We start from the raw sequence: 14,149 nt of genomic DNA, 5'->3' as shown, positions 1-14,149 counted from the left end.
CAGAGGCGTTTCCCTCACTTCATCTTGTCCTTCCCCTGCTCCAGGGTTGCTGAGCAAAGATGGGAAACTGAGAAAAATGCCTCTTTCCTCCAACTGGCTGGAGGCCTGGCAGAGGGGTGGGGTGAGCGGGCGAGGAAGGGAGCAGCAGATTGTCTGCATGGAATGAGCTCATCTTGCCTGTGTCCTGTTCCAGCTGTGACAACATTCAGGGCTTTATCGAAGAGTTCCTTCAGATCTTCAGCTCCTTGCTGCAGGAGAAGAGGTGAGCGTGTGGCTGAGCTGGGACGGGCCCGTGGCACTCCCACCAGCCCCAGGAGACCTTACGTAATAGAGCCCCTGCCATGTGCTCACCACGGTCTAAGCTTCTGGCATTTGTGGTTGGGCAGCAGACACGGGGAGTGGCCCGCAGCAAACCGTGTGGCTCCAGCCCCTGTGGCTCCAGCCCTGTCTCCCCCGACACCCTCCCCCCGCCCCGCCTCACTCTCTCTGGCAGGTTCCTCCGGGACTATGATGCGCTCTTCCCCGTGGCCGATGACATCAGCCTGTTGCAGCAGGCCTCGTCAGCCTTGTATCCTTCCACTGCAGCCCCTGGGACGGGCCTGGCCTGACTGGGTCGGACCCACAGGAGTGGAGGGACATTTGGCCCCAGAACACGCAGCCAGCCTTCCCTAGACGCCAGCCGAGGCCCCGGCCCCAGTCTCTGGAGGAGAGGACTGCTCTGATCCTTGGGGCAAATACAGCCCTACTTACCCTAGTCTTTGCTGAGCATCTGGGCCTGTGTGACCAAGATGGACTCAGCCCTGCCCTTATGGACCTCACTGCAGGATGAGAGATGGATAATTAAATAGGCAGTTAGAGTGTCATATGGGAGAAATTCAGAGTCAGGGGAAACCAGGGAGGCCTTCAACCCAGTGGAGCTTGGGGTGGGGGTGTCACACGGAAGTGAAATCCAAGTTGAGAACAGAGCAAGGAAGAGGAGGTGGCCAAACCCTGAATTAAGTGTTCCTAGGGGACAGCGGACAGAGCAGGCCTATCTGAGGAGCCCACAGATGTTGTGTGCAGATTGCAGAGGGCTGAGGGGAAGGGGTCTAGCGGGCGGGGGTTTAGGCCATGGCAGATGAGCTGGGGCTGAGCAGACCTTCATGGCCCAGGGATGGCCCTCACTGAGAAGTTTGGGGTCAACCCTGCAAGTGCTGGGGAGCCATGGAAGGGTGTGAAGCAGAGGGTGACATTGTCAGTTTCATACTTTGGCTGGTGGGGGGTTGGGTTAGAAGTAGAGTGAGGGGGTCTAGGGCAACTCCCCAGCGTCTGGCTTGGCAATACCCAGGGTAGTGGAGAGGGAGGAGGGGCAGGAACGAGCAGGCCCACGGGCCATTTTGGTGGCTGAGTAGGTTGCTCAGTCCTGTCTCAGGGACACCCTGTGGGCCCCCAGCCTTTGCAGAAAGCACACAACTGGTTCGACAGGAAGCCCAGTGGTAGTGTCCCCACTGGGCCCTCCTCCTGGGGGTCAGTGCAGAGGAGGAGCTGCTGGATCGTCCAAATGCCATGTCCCAGGATGCTCTGCTGCCAGCCCCTGGCCCTGTCTTTACCCAGAGCTGCTTTCTGCTGAGTGGCAGGTACCGGGTTTTCAGGCTAGTGTGGCTGTGGTCTGCCTGGCCCGTTTCCTCATGTAGCCCAGGTGCCCGTGATGCCCACTGGATGCAGCCCAGACAGCCCCTGGCCGAAGCCGTACAGTCAGATGCTGGGGATGGATTGAGAAACAATGCTGCCTCAGAGCTGCCCTCCCAAGAGACTCCTTAACATGTCCTCATAGGGACGAGACTCGGACCGCCTACATCCTCCAGGCAGTTGAGAGTGCGTGGGAAGGGGTGGACCGAAGGAAAGCCACCAATGCCAAAGACCCACCAGTGGCTGAGAATCCTAACAGGGTCGTGGAGGCGGCGGAGGCGGTCAGCAGACCGTCATCACTTCCCCAGAACTTGGAGGAAGAGGAGGTGTGTGACAGGAGCGGTGCTTCCCCTGCTCCCCAGCCCCTCCTGGCCCCATCGAGAGGTTGGGGCAGCGGGAAACCTCCCTTCTTTGTTCCTGCTCTGAGGGAAAAGGGTTTCTTTTGGAGTTGACAGCCTCGAGCTGCTGGTCAGCTCTGCGTGGCCTTTAGAGGGTTCTGAGCTGCGGGCATGCTGGGCGGGGTGTGAGGAAGGCAAGTCGCTTAGCTGTCAAAGCCTCAGTTTCCCCTCCATAAGATGAAGCAATGGAGCTTTTTCCATGTGAAATCCTTGTTGGCACTCTCCTCTAAACAGAGTGGAAACCTCTGATCTAGTGCTTTCACTCCAGGCTTTTCCAGAACTCACCATCGCCAAGTCTGTGGCCGTACTGATTGGCCACTGAGCCCAGGACTCTTCCCTGCATGTCAGGAGGCAGCATGATGTGGGGATTAAGACCACACAGTCTCTGGGGTCAGGCAGCTCAGGGACGTATCCTGGTTCTGCCACCCGCCAGCTGTGTGGCCTCAGGCACGTCCCTCACATCAGCCTTGGTTTCTCACCTGTAAGGTGGGGACCGCCACTGTCCCCACCTCCATGTGGCTGTGGGATGATGCTCAGAGCTGCTGTGTGGAGTGAGTGCTCGGAGCCTGGCTGGTGCTCGATGCTCCACTGACAGACGCTGCTGCTCTTCCTGTTAGACCCCAGGCCCCGTGACTGCTGTCTCAGGACCTTGGAGAATGACAGCCCCTTGTGCCTCCCCGCCCCCCCACCTTTTCCCCGTTTGGCTTATTTCAGACATGGAGGAGTTTTACTGTTGTTTTTTTGATTTGTGAATTTCCTTAAAAGCCTAAAAAATTAAGCCACTTCGAGCTTTCTATACACTGAATCCCCCTCATCGAGGCGGAGATAATCAAAGGAGAGCATCTCCACATAGTCAGGTCGGGTGGTTGCTGTTCCGCTCTGACCTCAGTCATCAACCTGTCCGAGCAGGAAAAGGACTTGATTCATAGAAGCCATGGCCATTTATGGAGAGCCTAGTCCATGCCAGGCACAGGGCTCTGTGTTTTTTGTGCGAAAGCGCCCTGCCCCAAGTCACACAGCCAGAAGTAGCTCAGCTGGTAAATCGTAGAGCCCCCTTTCACTTAAGTGACTTGGCTCAGGCCCCTCGGCCAGGAGGGGCAGGGCTGGGACTCAAACCAGGTCCCCTGACTCGAGACCAGCACTGTTGGGGGCCGGTTGCCCTGTCACTGGCCCAACCTAGCCTTCCCCTACTTCACTCTGGCTCTTCCCACAGTGCCTGGGGGCAGCGGCTGCTCCAGGCCCCGCCGTGTGTGGCGTGGAGCTGGACTCACTCATCTCCCAAGTGAAGGACCTGCTGCCAGACCTTGGCGAGGGCTTCATCCTGGCCTGCCTGGAGCACTACAGCTATGACCCGGAGCAGGTGATCAACAACATCCTGGAGGGGCGGCTGGCCCCTGCCCTCAGCCAGCTGGACCACGGCCTAGACAGGTGGGAGAGACGGGTGGGAGGAGGATCACGGCGTCCAGCCTGCCCCGGGGCCCTTGTCAGGGGCCCTTCTTAGTTCCTCTGCCTCCCACGTGTCCCGGGACTCAGCTCGCTTGCTCTTCCCCACAGCAGAGTTTCCCAACCGTGGAAGCTAATGTCCTCTTTGAGGAAACAGAAACCTCAGGCCCCAGAGGTCCTCACATGCCCCCTGCAGGGCAGAATGGGCACCGCTGGACTGCCCTGCTCCACCTCATAGGAAGACCCATTAGAGCCACAGGGATGTGACCGAGGGGTCGAGAGCCTTCAGAGCTCTGATGTTGCTGGCCTGCCGTGTCATTGCCACCTTCCCAGTAGATTCCTGAGGGAGGACAGCCAAAGCTTCTCACTTCCTTCAGAACCACCCTTCTTTTTTTTTTGGCTGCACCGCGCACCTTGTGGGATTTTAGTTCCCCAACCAGGGATCAAACCTGGGCCCTCGGCAGTGAGAGCACAGAGTCCTAACCACTGGACTGCCAGGGAATTCCCCATACCCACCTTTCCTGAGTTAGGCCCACTGCTTCCTTGAAGGCCCCAGGAGGCAGAAGGAATGAGTGCAGGAATGGGTGTTTCTTCCATGAATAAATGTTGTTTATTGAATGAATGAATGAAGTTAGCTCTGCGTTTGGACAAGCTCCTCAGCCTCCGTGTGCCCATTTTACAGGTGAGGGCACTTGAGGCAAAAAGAGCTTGAGTGACCTCTGACTATCTATCTCATAGGGCTGTCGTGAGCAAAACCTGTGTGAATGGCACGCAGGACCAAGGGACACTTTGTATGAGGGGTGGCCGCCTACCCAGGCAGGGACAGGATTGGGCAGGTTTTTAGGCTGTGTCCCAGGTGTGGCTGTTGAGGGGGGGTGGAGTCTCTGACGGATAGAACATGATGGGGGGAGTGGGTTCAGGTAGGCGTCCACTAGCAAGGCCCCCTGAAATGGATTTCTGTGCTGCCCCCCAGACAGGTGAAGCCAGACCCGACTCCCCTGCTGGCGTCTCGTCACAACATCTTCCAGAATGATGAGTTTGACGTGTTCAGCAGGGACTCAGTGGACCTGAGCCGGGTACACAAGGGCAGGAGGTGAGTGTGGTGGGCCGTGCGGTTCCAGGGACCCCAACTCTGCAAGTGCAGAGAGAAAGCGAGAAACTCAGGGCCCCCATCTTGATGGAATTGGTCATGGAGCTTCTGCTCGGGGCTCCCCCCATACTTGGCACCCATGTGCTGCCAGCAGCCGAGCTCAGGGTCTCTAATGATCCTGCTTTAGGCTCCAACTCTGCACACAGAGTTAGTGAGTCCTCCTTGTTGACAGCAAAAGGCCAGCGGGACCAAAACCAGCCCTTCTTCCCTTCTTACATCTTTGGAGGTGTCCACCTCCAAATCCCTGGATGGGAGAGCTGGGCAGTGCTTCCCAGCAGCTGCTCCTTGACCTGAATTTTTCCATCTGGTGACAAAATGAGCAAATGAAGGACCTGTCCTGAGTGAGCTTTTCAGAAGTGAATGTATTCCATTTTAAGGCCTTTCCACTTATGTTTGGTCTATGTCCTTCTTACTTTTTTGGCATTGAAAAGTCCATTCATGATTTATTCATTTATTCAACAAATATTTGCCTGGTGCTTCTAGGCCCTGGATTTATTAGGTGCTGGGGATGTGGTGGGGAGTGAAACAGACAGGGCCCCTGCCCACGTGGAGTTTGCACTAATCAGCTTGGCAAACAAGGAACATGAAATTGCAGATGAAAAAGATTCTCCAAAGTGGAGGTGCACAGACTTCCAAGCCTCTAGTCGGGGCTTCAGTCCAGGCAGAAAGGCTCCTTGGAGAAAATGATGTGGGACTGACTGTGGAAGGACAAGGAAGGTTCAGTTGTGCAAAGGGGGCAGGAGAAGCTTTCCAAGCAGAGTGAACAGCAGGAGTGGTGGCCCCGAGGACGTGGGAGCATGGTGAGGGTCGCCTGAGCCGATACATTGTATGTTTTGGAAAGATCACCTGGCTTTGGAATGGAGACCCCTTGGAGGGGCTAAGAGTCAGCAGCCACATGGCATGATGGAGAATGGCGGGGTCAGACACCGTCAGCCCTGCACTAGACCCCCAGCGTTCTCCTGCATGGGGCTGCTTCACGGAATCCAGAAATCTAGGAACCGCTGGATGAGTCCAGCCCGCCCTCTCCCCCAACACATAGATGAAGGTGGTGAGGGTCAGAGAGGGGAGAGGACCTGCCCCGTTCTTGGGATAGGAGCCTCAGTGCCAGAAGCTCAAGCTGTTCCCCATTCCCAGGGCTGTCCAACGCTAGAAGCGTGGCTGACTGCTGGCCTGGGTACCCGGCACAGGGCAACTATAAAGCCATCTGGCTGGCTGGACAGGAAGCATTTGCAAACTGCTTAGTCACGCACGTTGCAACATCCCCAGATCCCAGGCTGGCGATGTTCTCCTGTATCAGTGGCCACTGTTCCAGGCCAGAATGACCCTGCCATGGGGAGAGGGGCAGACGAGGAGGGCTGTACCCCTGCTCGAAGGAGCTCCCTGCTGCCTGGCAGAGAGACCAGGTAGCAAATGTTTACTGCACTCGTTGTGCCGGGTAGCCCGGGCAGAGTCTCTGTTCATGTGTTCATTATTTACTTATTCATACAGCAAATATTTATTAAGTGATTCACTATCTCCAGATCCTGTGCTAGAGACACCAGGAGACAAGGTGAGCAGGGTGCCCAGGCCTCATCCTCAAAGGACACAGAGACCGTGGGAAAGACTTAGGACATTAAACAAGCCGTGACAGAGTGGAGAGGTGCCAGGATGGGGCACAGAGGGGCCTCAGTGGGGACCCCTGTCCTGATGTGGGCAGGGCAGGGGGGCTTAGGGCCTTGGCCCTGCCTTCACGGAGCACGTGAGAAATTAAGTAGCACAAGGCAGATCACCGTTGAGTTAAAATGTGTGTGTGTCATTAAACCAGATATGATATACTCAGTGGCTCAAGTAATAAGGAAATCTGTCCCCTTGCGTGACAGGCAGTCACAGGGTAGGGAAGTCTAGGCTTGGTTGACCTGTGGTGCAGCCACATCATCAAGGCTGCATCTTGCTCCCTCAGGGCCACTGGGTAACTGCAGCTGTTTCGGCTGTGACGTCCAGAAATGACACAGACAAGAGGAAGTCTGGACCAGGTTTTTCTGCATCTCTCTTAGAGGCCAGGAAACCTTTCCCGGAACTCCCCAGATTCCCCTCACATCTCACTGGGGAACTGGGTCACAGGGCCGAGGTCCAGGGCTCCCAGAAAAGGGGGAAGGGGGAGAACCTGAGCAAAATGAGGGTCTGATAGGAGTGGGGGTGAGGTAAAGGGGGGTTGTTGGGTAGACGCCGAGCACATGTGCCACAGGTGTATAGTAGCTAAGGAAGGAGGCGGTGTGTGTAAGGTGGGGTCCCCTAACTCCTTTGGACTGGACAGTGGTGCCATGGAAGATAATAAGTGTTCTCTCTCAAATTAGTTCTGTTGCCAAAAATGTCTGTGCACCCTGTGTGCCTCCTGGAGAGTCACAGGGCACATTAGTACGTTAAAGGATCTGACAAGTCCTGTAGTGAAAGAAATAGGATTCCCTTTGCTGAGCTCAGCAGATGCCAGGTCCACTTCTGCTCATTGTCTGATTTCATGCTCACATCATCCCTGGGAGGCAGAACTAAGTCTTGGCAAGGATAAGGGGCCAGCCTATGATCACACCACTCAGGAAGTAGCCAAGCAGACTTGAGTCAGGAGGCCTGTGTTATGGCCCTGGCTCTGCTGGTAGAAGATGTGTAACCTTGGGAAGGTTACATTGCCTCTCTGGATCCCCTGATTCCTCACCTGGAAAAGGGGGGCTTTATTGCCTCTTCAGGCCCTTTAGAGGTTCAAAAGTGGGTGTCACCCCACTAAGGGCCAGTTTGAATTGGGCCTTGAAGGATAGGCTGGAGGAAACAAGGGGGGAAAGGGTGGCACGTTTCAGGAGAGCCCGCGTGTTCCCTGGGCTTGTAGGAGGCCAAGGAAGCAACTTGCTCCAAATACAGTCTCCTAAGCTACTGCTGCTTGACTGATGTTCTGGCTCTCAGATGGATCCTTTTTTTTTTCACATATTTATTGGAGTATAATTGCTTTACAATGTTGTGTTAGTTTCTGCTGTATAACAAAGTGAATCAGCTATATGTATACATATATCCCCATATCCCCTCCCTCTTGTGTCTCCCTCCCACCCTCCCTATCCCACCCCTCTAGGTGGTCACAAAGCACCGAGCTGATCTCCGCATGTGATACAGCTGCTTCCCACTAGCTATCTATGTTACATTTAGTAGTGTATAGATGTCAGTGCTACTCTCTCACTTCGTCCCAGCTTACCCTTCCCCCTCCCCGTGTCCTCAAGTCCATTCTCTACGTCTGCATCTTTATTCCTGTCCTGCCCCTAGGTTCATCAGAACCATTTTTTTTTTTAGAGTCCATGTATATGTGTTAGCATACGGTATTTGTTTTTCTCTTTCTGACTTACTTCACTCTGTATGACAGACTCCAGGTCCATCCACCTCACTACAAATAACTCAATCTCGTTTCTTTTTATGGCTGAGTAACATTCCATTGTATATATGTGCCACATCTTCTTTATCCATTCATCTGTCAATGGACACTTTGGTTGCTTCCATGTCCTGGCTATTGTAAATAGAGCTGCAATGAACATTGTGGTACATGACTCTTCTTGAATTATGGTTTTCTCAGTGTATATGCCCAGTAGTGGGATTGCTGGGTCATATGGTAGTTCTATTTTTAGTTTTTTAAGGAACCTCCATACTGTTCTCCATAGTGGCTGTATCAGTTTACATTCCCACCAACAGTGCAAGAGGGTTCCCATTTCTCCACACCCGCTCCAGCATTTATTTTTCGTAGATTTTTTGATGATGGCCATTCTGACTGGTGTGAGGTGATACCTCATTGTAGTTTTGATTTGCATTTCTCTAATGATTAGTGTTGAGCATCCTTTCATGTGTTTGTTGGCAATCTGTATATCTTCTTTGGAGAAATGTCTATTTAGATCTTCTGCCCATTTTTGGATTGGGTTGTTTGTTTTTTTGATATTGAGCTGCATGAGCTGCTTGTATATTTTGGAGTTTAATCCTATGTCAGTTGCTTCATTTGCAAATACTTTCTCCCATTCTGAGGGTTGTCTTTTTGTCTTGTTTATGGTTTCCTTTGCTGTGCAAAAGCTCTTAAGTTTCATTAGGTCCCATTTATTTATTTTTGTTTTTATTTCCATTTCTCTAGGAGGTGGGTCAAAAAGAATCTTGCTGTGATTTATGTCAAAAAGTGTTCTTCCTGTGTTTTCCTCTAAGAGTTTTATAGTGTCTGGCCTTACATTTAGGTCTTTAATCCATTTTGAGTTTATTTTTGTGTATGGTGTTAGGAAGTGTTCTAATTTCATTCTTTTACATGCAGCTGTCCAGTTTTCCCAGCCCCACTTATTGAAGAGGCTGTCTTTTCTCCATTGTATATTCTTGCCTCCTTTGTCATAGATTAGGTGACCATATGTGTGTGGGTTTATCTCTGGGCTTTCTATCCTGTTCCATTGATCTATATTTCTGTTTTGGTGCCAGTACCATACTATCTTGATTACTGTAGCTTTGTAGTATAGTCTGAAGTCAGGAAGCCTGATTCCTCCAGCTCCGTTTTTCTTTCTCAAGTTTGCTTTGGCTATTCGAGGTCAGATGGATCTTTTCCTGGCTGGTTTTGCCCCTGATTTTCATTTCCTTCTCTGGTTCCAAATGAGGTCATGGGGCCAAAGCCACACCTTCTTGGACGGGGTACCCAGGGCACCAGGCTCCTCTGTCCTTACCCATGTCCTCTCCTAGGACCCAGCTGGGGCAGGTGCAGTTTGCCAGGCTTCTCTGTGGCCCTTCTGGGAGCAACATAACCAGAGGGCGCACCGTGTGAAAGAACCTCCCTACTGCCGGGACTGGGGGCAGGTAGACCAGGAGCCATGGGATATGGCAGAGAAAACAGTGACAGCTCTCATCCATCCTTGGTCCCCTGGCCCAGCACAGGGCCTGGCACCTAGCAGGCCCTCAGGAAACATGTGTTGACTGAATGGGTGTGCTTCTGCCAGTGGCACCAACCACCTGGACATGCTTGGCCCCTTTCATTTCCTCTCTGCCTCTTTTCTCTCCAGCCCTCAACGTGGCAAAGAGAGCCAGGTAAGGGCCGAGGCCACAGTCACACGCCCCCTCTCCTGGCATGAGCTGAAAGATTCCTGTGGACCAAGATTTTTCCCTGGTCCAGACAAACATCTCCACACCATAGAGCCTCCGTTACCCCTTCTCCAGCCCCCCCGCTAGGCCCCCTGCACCCCAGTTCATTTCTCCTTTCCTTGTGTTTCCAGGACATGCTTGCCTTCATCTAGCACACTCCTGCTCTTTGCCACTAGACTGAGCTCCTTAAGGGCAAATCCAGATCTTACTCTTTTCTGAATCCCCAACCCATCTTTAGCACCCTGCCCAGCATATAGTAGGCCCTTTATAAAAACTGTCGAAGGAAGCAAATCCTAACCCGCCGTGCTGGGGGCTGCTGTCCTGACCTGCACCAGGTTCCCAGGCCAGACACAGCCCTCCAGACTCAGGCGCCTGCCCCTCCCTGCACCAAAAGCTAGTTAATAGAAGATTTTTATGAATGCTATGGACTTTGTGTCTCTTCTTTTTTTTCCCCTTACCCTTGATACATTCCAGAGGCCCGATTTCACAGCTAAGCTGGATTTTCTTTCCTGGCATCTCATATTGATTTCCCCTGCAGGGCTAGAAACTACATTCCACAGGCCTGTGTGTCTGACAAACCAGGTTTTCTACAGATTTGCAAAACCCGGAGTCAAGAGGCCTGAGTCCCCACTATGGTTGTGCTACAGCTCACTGTGTTCCCAAACACGTCTCTCCCCTTCCCTCCCCTGCCCCCGACTTTCCTCCCCTGTGATATGACAGGAGTTAAACTTTCAGACTTTTTCTTGCCATGCAATCTGACATGGAAGATTGAACTGCAGGACGGACGAGGCCCTGTGCTAAAGCAGGGGTGAAAGTGAGAGACCGGGACCCTTCCTCGCCCCTCACACCCTGAGGCCGCCTAGGGCTCCCCTGAGCTCACTAAGAAAGTGACCTGTGGCCTTGCTCTTTCTTCAGTTTGTGTTTGTTTTAAAAGATTTGGATAACCCCAGGCCCCTCCTTGGAGTAACCAGGCATTTGGCAGGGGGCTTACTAGCCCTCTCTCTGTGCATTTACGTGCATAGATAGGTATGTGCCCACAGGAGGAGATAGTTGTTCTGGTTTGCTTTCTGCTTTTTATACAGGTGGGATCATACTGTGAGTTTTTCTCTGCTTGTTTTTTCCCTGGAGAATGTCTTAGATTTCTTTCTCCATCAGCACAAATAGATCACCGTCATTCTTGAGAGCTGCCGCCCAGCGTTCTGTGGCACAGAGGGAGCACATGTCCTTTGGCCATTTCACCCGTGATGGACATGAGTTGCTCTCCATTTTTCACTGTTACAAACGATGCTGAAAAGAAAATCCCCAATCAGACCTCTGTGCGCACATGGCCAGCGTTGCTCTAGGGTGGACGCCTTGAAAGGGAGTCTCCCGGCTGAAGGGAGGGACATGTTTTCCACTTTAACAGCTGCTCCTGGGGTGCCCTCTAGAGTGGCTGGACCCAGTCACATGGGCACCAGCAGCGGTGAGCCCCACGCCCCCACCGGTGCTTGATCTCAGTTTGTGGCAGCCTGAGGCGGGGAGAAGTGAGCCATGGAAGCTGCAGCCCCTTCCCATGCCTTCAAAGCCTAATGGTTTTCCTTTGTGTCTCCTTGCTGTTCCCTCTCGGTGCCAGGAAGGAGGAGAGCGCGCGGAGCCTGCTGAACGACAAGCGGGAGGTGGTGGCGCAGCGGCGGCGCTACGAGCAGTACAGCGTGGTGGCGGAGGAGGTAGGCGTCCCCAGGCCACCGGCCGTGCTGCGGGGGGAGACCGGCCAGCCCCGGGCCCCTCGGACCCACACTTCTGCCGTCTCAGGTGCCAGTGCAGCCAGGGGAGGACTCGCCTTACCGCGGTGACGACTACGAGGATGAGTATGATGACACATATGATGGCAACCAGGTGGGCGCCAACGACGCAGACTCAGATGATGAGCTCATCAGCCGCAGGTGAGGCTGTCAAATTCCAGGGGCAGAGCGGCCTCCCGCAGCCTCTTGTTTATACAGATCAGGGAGCCAGGGCCCAGGTCACGTGAGCAAGTCAGTGGCAGAACCAGGGCCCGAACCCAGGCCTCCTGACTCCTAGTCCAGTGCTCCCTCCACCCCAGCCACCCCCTTGGCCGGTTGGTCCAACCTACCCTGAGTGAGGCAGCATTTATTGGGTCTCATGCAGGAGTTTTACATTTTTCTTCCTAATTGCAGAAAACTTTTCCCAGTGGGATCTTATGGAGATTCCCCAATTCCCCGGTAAAAGCAGAGCTGCCCTGACTAGAGAGAACTGGAGACCCCCACAGCCCCAGCTCAGCCTCCCTGAAGCCCCCACGTCAGACCCTGGTACCCACACAGAATCCAGGGGCTGGAGCAAAGCTGGCTTCAAAAGCACTTTGGTTTTTCCCGGCCTCCTGAGCCCTTCCCCGTCCTGGCAGCCCCTCTCACCCAGTGGGGTTCCCTCCTCCCTGAGGCTCACTCTCCAGATTTAATCTAGTCTTTGATCTCACTTTCTCTCTAAACCCTCAGGCCCTTCACCATCCCTCAGGTGCTGAGAACCAAAGTGCCCAGAGAAGGGCAGGAGGAGGACGAGGAGGAGGAGGAGGAGGCTGAGGACGAGGCCCCCAAGGTACCTCCTTGGCAGGTGGCAGGTGAAGGGGAGGGTACACTTCTGAGAGGTGAATCAGGATCTGCGCCCCGCTTCCCTGAACCTGGCCTTGAGGCGGCTCCAGCATCACTGTCCGGGAGGGTGGGGGTCCCTCTGAGCCCAGGATGTCTGCTTGGAGAGCTGCTGGCTTAGAACCCGCCTCTGCTGCCCAGTAGGGGCCCAGGGGATGGATCAGAGGCAGGGCCTTGGAGCTGCTGGGTTCATTAGGCCCAGGAGCCTGGGGCCCAGGAGAGGGACAGCTGTTGGCCTCCGTGCCCAGGTTGGCAATTCTTGAAATCAGAGAGGCGTTAGAGCCCAAGGGCCCTTTGGAGGTCATCTGGGATGATGGGTTTGAAAATTCTGGATTTTAGCCGCTAAACTTTTTCTTCAAGTGAAATCTTAACTAGAGCCTCATATAAAACAGATAAGAGCAGCGCTGCTCAGGTTGAATGGGGCGGCAGCCTGGGACCCCTGGATTCCCCCATGTCCTCCCGCCAGGGTGACAAATTCAGACATGTCCGGGGCCAGGCCACCAATGTAAATGAGTAGCGGGGCCTGATGGAAACTGAGGTGGGGGGACACACACGCCCTGCCCAGGGGCTCCTCAGCACTGTGGAGGCCCGGACCCTCCAGGACTTTCCCTTCTTCCAGGCAAGGGATCAGCCTGGATTTTTATGTCAAATCCTGAAGTTTTCAAAAGTTACTAATTCCCCTTGTTTTGTTTTTGTTTTTGTGAAACAGCCCGGGCCCCCAAAGCCTGTCTGCCTTGGGTCCCGCTTTCTCCCGCTAGTCCAGTCTCTCCCCACCTTGGCACAGGGCGGGCGCTCCCGCAGCCCATTGCTTGTGGCGCCAGCGGGGGGAGGAGTGGGCTTCCAGGGCGCTCTCTTGGGTTTCCAGGCCCCGTGTGGTCTCTCGTGGCGGCCATCCTGGCCTTCCCCCCTTGCTCCCACCTGTCATCATCGTGCTCCTGCTATGATGGAGCCATCTTTAGCTGCCTCTCTTCTGGAAATTGGTGGGAGGGTCAGAGGAGGGGCTTCTGGTGGAAACCTTGGACCGTAGCAAGCCGGCTCCGTTCTGGGGCATTGCCCAGCCGCACTGTGGCTTAGCCCCACTTCTGGCATGGGGGTGTCACCAGGATTGGGCCAGGTGCAGCCTCACCTCAGCTTAGGGAAATGGGGCAGCTCATGATTCTTTTCTCCCCTCCCCTCCACAGCCTGACCATTTTGTGCAGGACCCTGCAGTGCTGCGGGAAAAAGCAGAAGCCAGGCGCATGGCCTTCCTGGCCAGGAAGGGGTGAGCATTTAAGAGGCTGTGTTGGTGGGAAGGGGAAGCCCAGCCAACCACAAAGGAAGCCCACACACAAACCCCAGGTGCTTTACATGTGTTAATTTAGTTCTGGCAACAGACCTATGAAGTAGCTACTATTACCATTATCCTCATTTTACAGATGAGGAAACTGAGGCCCAGACATGTTAAGTAACCCACCAAAGGTCACACAGCTAGTAGGTGGTGGAGCAAAGATTGAGTCCAGGTGGCCTATCTCTGGGGTCCACACTTGTAACCATTACTTGATAGACACTACAAGGGGTTTATCACCCAGTGTGGGAGCATGATGTGTCCACAGCTCGCTGGTGTCAGGCAGAGTGTAAAATGTGGGAGAGCCCAGACAGACAGACAGGCACGTATCCTTTATGGCCGAGAGAGGCATGTTAGGGACGGGGCATGTGAGCTGGGCCCTTAAAGGTGGAAAGTGTGCAAAGGAGTTTGTCATGTGAGG

General features: G+C 54.1%; 1 protein-coding gene across 9 annotated transcripts in view; it reads left to right on the top strand.

The window, feature by feature from the left end:
- Positions 1 to 14,149, top strand: part of ASCC2 (activating signal cointegrator 1 complex subunit 2) — a 41,488-nt gene that overhangs the window by 23,527 nt on the left and 3,812 nt on the right. For all 9 annotated transcript variants that reach the window (XM_082354725.1, XM_082354723.1, XM_082354722.1 and 6 more), the window contains 9 exons: positions 194 to 262; positions 494 to 568; positions 1,814 to 1,994; positions 3,280 to 3,494; positions 4,483 to 4,602; positions 11,378 to 11,471; positions 11,557 to 11,687; positions 12,255 to 12,354; positions 13,586 to 13,665. In XM_082354725.1, the coding sequence (XP_082210851.1) occupies positions 194 to 262; positions 494 to 568; positions 1,814 to 1,994; positions 3,280 to 3,494; positions 4,483 to 4,602; positions 11,378 to 11,471; positions 11,557 to 11,687; positions 12,255 to 12,354; positions 13,586 to 13,665 (1,065 nt within the window). The remainder of the gene's footprint in view (positions 1 to 193; positions 263 to 493; positions 569 to 1,813; positions 1,995 to 3,279; positions 3,495 to 4,482; positions 4,603 to 11,377; positions 11,472 to 11,556; positions 11,688 to 12,254; positions 12,355 to 13,585; positions 13,666 to 14,149) is intronic.

This window comes from Balaenoptera borealis, assembly GCF_965194805.1.
Source record: "Balaenoptera borealis genome assembly, chromosome: 14".
Lineage (NCBI taxonomy): Eukaryota > Metazoa > Chordata > Mammalia > Artiodactyla > Balaenopteridae > Balaenoptera > Balaenoptera borealis.
The sequence above is the reverse complement of the archived record's forward strand: the minus strand, read 5'-3'. Positions and strand labels throughout refer to the sequence as shown.